This window comes from Lolium rigidum, chromosome 2 (genome assembly GCF_022539505.1).
Source record: "Lolium rigidum isolate FL_2022 chromosome 2, APGP_CSIRO_Lrig_0.1, whole genome shotgun sequence".
Classification (NCBI taxonomy): Eukaryota; Viridiplantae; Streptophyta; class Magnoliopsida; order Poales; family Poaceae; genus Lolium; species Lolium rigidum.
The window spans coordinates 19,351,604-19,355,178 of record NC_061509.1 but is presented as its reverse complement, the minus strand read 5'-3'; the positions used below and the strand labels follow the sequence as shown (position 1 = coordinate 19,355,178).

Genomic DNA, 3,575 nt, shown 5'->3' with positions numbered 1-3,575 from the left:
TGGTGCCCCATAGACAGTGATAATGATCTAGCAAAAGCTTGATTTTGCAAGCAACAAAGATGTTCAGAAATACTACTTCTTCCAAACAGTGAGTACAAAAAAAAAACATGCTAACAAGTTGTACACACCAGGATCACTGCCACACCTAACAAAAATACTTCCAAGCAGTATTACAAAAAAACATGCTAACAAGTTTGTCCCAAATCTCAGCAGCAACAATCTCTAGTCTTCTTCTGCCACTCGCAATGCTAATCGGGGTATCCTGACGCTAGTGCAACGAGGAACATCAAAGCCACTAGTCACCGTTTCCCCACGCCATGGAAATTTCATTTAATATCAGTATAACCTGGTTTAGATGACAACGATAAATTCTAGCAAACCCCACTCGCCACAACTCTACGAGCTGGAACTCCACATCACTTGGGCACATTTTCATATCCACTCACCAACCAGTTTCCATACAGATTAGTTATGGGCTGTATATATTCAAGCCAAATAAAATGAAATGAAATAGCGAGTAAACATTTAGGAACAGATGTACCGCCTTTTGAATTTCGTTTGGACAAAGCGTCTTCAGTACGAGCAACCGCTTTACAAAGGCAGCTTCGACATATAATTGCGAGTAGACCAAACCTCTGATTTCACTGTGTTTTTAATTGTATACAATCCATTTTAATGCAATCTACAGGTTATCAAATAAATCCTTGAGAAACTCAGCACTAGCTGTTGCAATGCAATGGGTTTGAATCTAATTATAGCAATCCTGAAATATACAATTGAAAGGAATTGGGCCTACGGTACATGCTATGATAGCATCTATCTTCCTAGCCATCTTGGGAAGTGTGGGAGCTAAAAGGCATCCTCAAAGATGTCAAGTATTCATTATTAAATATAGTATATGTATATGTACTATACATGTCAAAAATATTTGCTACTACAATCTTTTAACAAGTGTGTTCCACCACACAAGGCTTCTAGCAGATTCTTTCAGACTATGGGAAACGCATGCCAAACAACAAATGGAGTAAATTTCATAGAAACTACTACCGTACTTGCAGTATCTCAAGCCTCTCCTTTTTTACTTAAAGGTAGCAAGTATACCCCATAGACAGCAATAAAAAACCGTAAAGCATGGTATCACAAACAATAAAGATGCCTAGACTACTAGATCTCTCTAGCAGTAATGCAGAAAAATGTAAAGATAATTAACGTTAAGATTCATGCTTTTTATAAAGCATGGTACTGCAAAAAACAAAATGTACACAAAAAAATCAGCAATTAAACAACTCATGCTTTTGTATAAAACTGAAAAGACAATCAAGATTTCAAGTTTTCAACACAAGCCATGTCTTTCTAGCCCAGTTTAGGCAGAACTAACCATAATTGCAAATGATAAGACAGTAGGAGGAGTATCGGCAGATGGGGCTACCACTTACCAACTCTCTCTTTCTAAGAATGTCGGCAGTAATATGCATCCAATATTTTGTTTGCAGTTTAAACTGGGGTAACTTTGTAAGATACTGGAATTACAGAGGAACTATAAACTAGGAGTAGACCAGACTTATGCGAAGACAAAGTAATCTTCAAGCCACTGTCTACAAAATAAGCACATGATAGTGCAATCTTCAACGCGTCAACCACTGTCTGAAGGGGTCGGCCACTGACAAATCATGGATATGCTTGTCGAGATTAGTACGACCGTAATGCTCAGGGTCCGGAGTATACTTGAATTCAATCCGAGCATCCTGAGCAGCTCTATTTTCCACTTGTAGCAGCTTGTGTTGATAAGCAACTGATTGATTGTTGTAGTGACAGTATCCTTCAAATTCAATTTTGTTCAGCACTTTTGCATTCAAAACAAAGAACCTCGCAAAATCAATTTGTTTATCATTGCCTACGAATGACTTAAACACCACTTTTTTCAGATGGGTCTCAAGGCATTCAATTGGATGCAGTGGGTCATACTGAGGCTCATCTTTCTTATCCATCCCATGGTGCTTGTGAAACTGCAAAATGAAAAGAAGAGGCTTATGTTACAGCTGTAGCTAACTTGACCGGATAAGATGTCAATTAAAGCATACATATAAGCAAGCAAATATGAGTTCTCACAATGACGTAGAGCCGTTCCAAACAGGGGAACCCCCTGAGGAAGTTAAGAACCGTTTGCAATTCACGGCCAGAAGATTTGAGAGCCAGAACCTTCAAGGTGTGTATTGAGTTTTCCGAGCTGACTAGGCTCATTCCCTGAAGAAAAGAAAATGAACATCAAAAGCTAAATATCTGTATGTAGGAATGCGGAATGTTGGTTGCATCTGCTACCTGGAAGATCTGTATCAGTGAGTAAGGGCCCAATATCTCGAGCTTAGGTGCTCTAACTACCCGGATAGTCAAACGATCCAAGTGGTAAGGCAATAGTATCCTTTCAAGGCAAGGAGCATCCTCAATGACCAATTCTTCCATCTTATGTGAGCTGCTGGAGGCACCTATGCTCCTAAGAGTCGGCGAGCTAACACGGAGGCAACCCGTAGACTTAACTCCTTTTATGAATAAACCCTCCAAGGCATGGCAGCTAGAGATCAGTAAATAGAAGACTTCCTCCGAGATGGAAACGTTAAACAATGAGAGATTCTTGAGGAGGGGGAAATTCATAGGTGACACGATCTCATGGGGGAAATGACAATAGCTGATTTTGGCAATGAGGAGGGTGGATGCAGAGCACAGCACGAATGGTGGCAGTACTCCATCGGTGTAGATGATATTGAGCTCCTGGAGATTGGCTAGTGCTCTGGAGTGGAACCAGGAGTGGAACCAGCTCTCCACCTCAGCAGAGAACCCGAGGTGGCGGCAGGGGAAGGAGAATCGCCGGGTGGGGCCAGGGTGCTGGGATAGTATTTGGGAGATGGCGGAGGCGAGGACGGAGATGGGGACATGTGGGATCCAGGTGAGGATGTCAAGGTTGAGAGGCGCGGACCGCCAGAGGGGGCGCCATCGGCGAGAGAGTACCTGCGTGCGGCCACCATCCTTTGTTGGGAGGAGGGAGATGATGGTGCCGAGGATGGCGTCGGGGAGGTGGCTGATGAGATCGTCATCGGACGCTGGTGCCGACGCTGCAGCGACCTTCTCCATGGATGGCGGGTACATATGGAGTCAGGCCATCGATCACCGCCGTCCTCGGCGCTGGGGAATGGAGTTGGAGGTAGGGAACCGCGATAGATCTAGGGTTCAGGGTGGTAAGGCAGTAGTAGAATTTGGGAATGGAGGCGGCTCTGTGGAGTGTGGACGGTCCTAGCCTTTCTAATATGGAGAATTCCGATATAAGTATTGATAAAATTCTTTATTTGACGGTAAAACAAAATATGATTTCCGTATTTGGCCCTGGAAATTATTATTTTTCCTTATTTGACACTAGGTCTAAATTTGTTTCCTAATATGACAGTCATGTACATTTTGACCACTAACAGGGGGCATTATGTGACCAATTTTTTAAGAGGACTAAAGCAGCAGTAGATTGATATGTTTGTTCATGGTTAAATGACCGAATGATTGTCCCGTACATTGGTCGCCGACCGATCTTA

At 42.7% G+C, this 3,575-nt stretch overlaps 1 protein-coding gene across 1 annotated transcript; it reads right to left on the bottom strand.

The window, feature by feature from the left end:
* Positions 1 to 1,625: 1,625 nt before the first annotated feature.
* Positions 1,626 to 3,126, bottom strand: LOC124689298 (putative F-box/FBD/LRR-repeat protein At1g78760). Its single transcript, XM_047222852.1, has 4 exons — positions 2,320 to 3,126; positions 2,110 to 2,244; positions 1,845 to 2,006; positions 1,626 to 1,775 (listed from the first exon to the last, which is right to left on the bottom strand). Exons 1-4 carry the CDS (start codon positions 3,124 to 3,126, stop codon positions 1,626 to 1,628), a joined length of 1,254 nt encoding a protein of 417 aa, XP_047078808.1.
* Between the last annotated feature and the right edge of the window lie 449 nt (positions 3,127 to 3,575).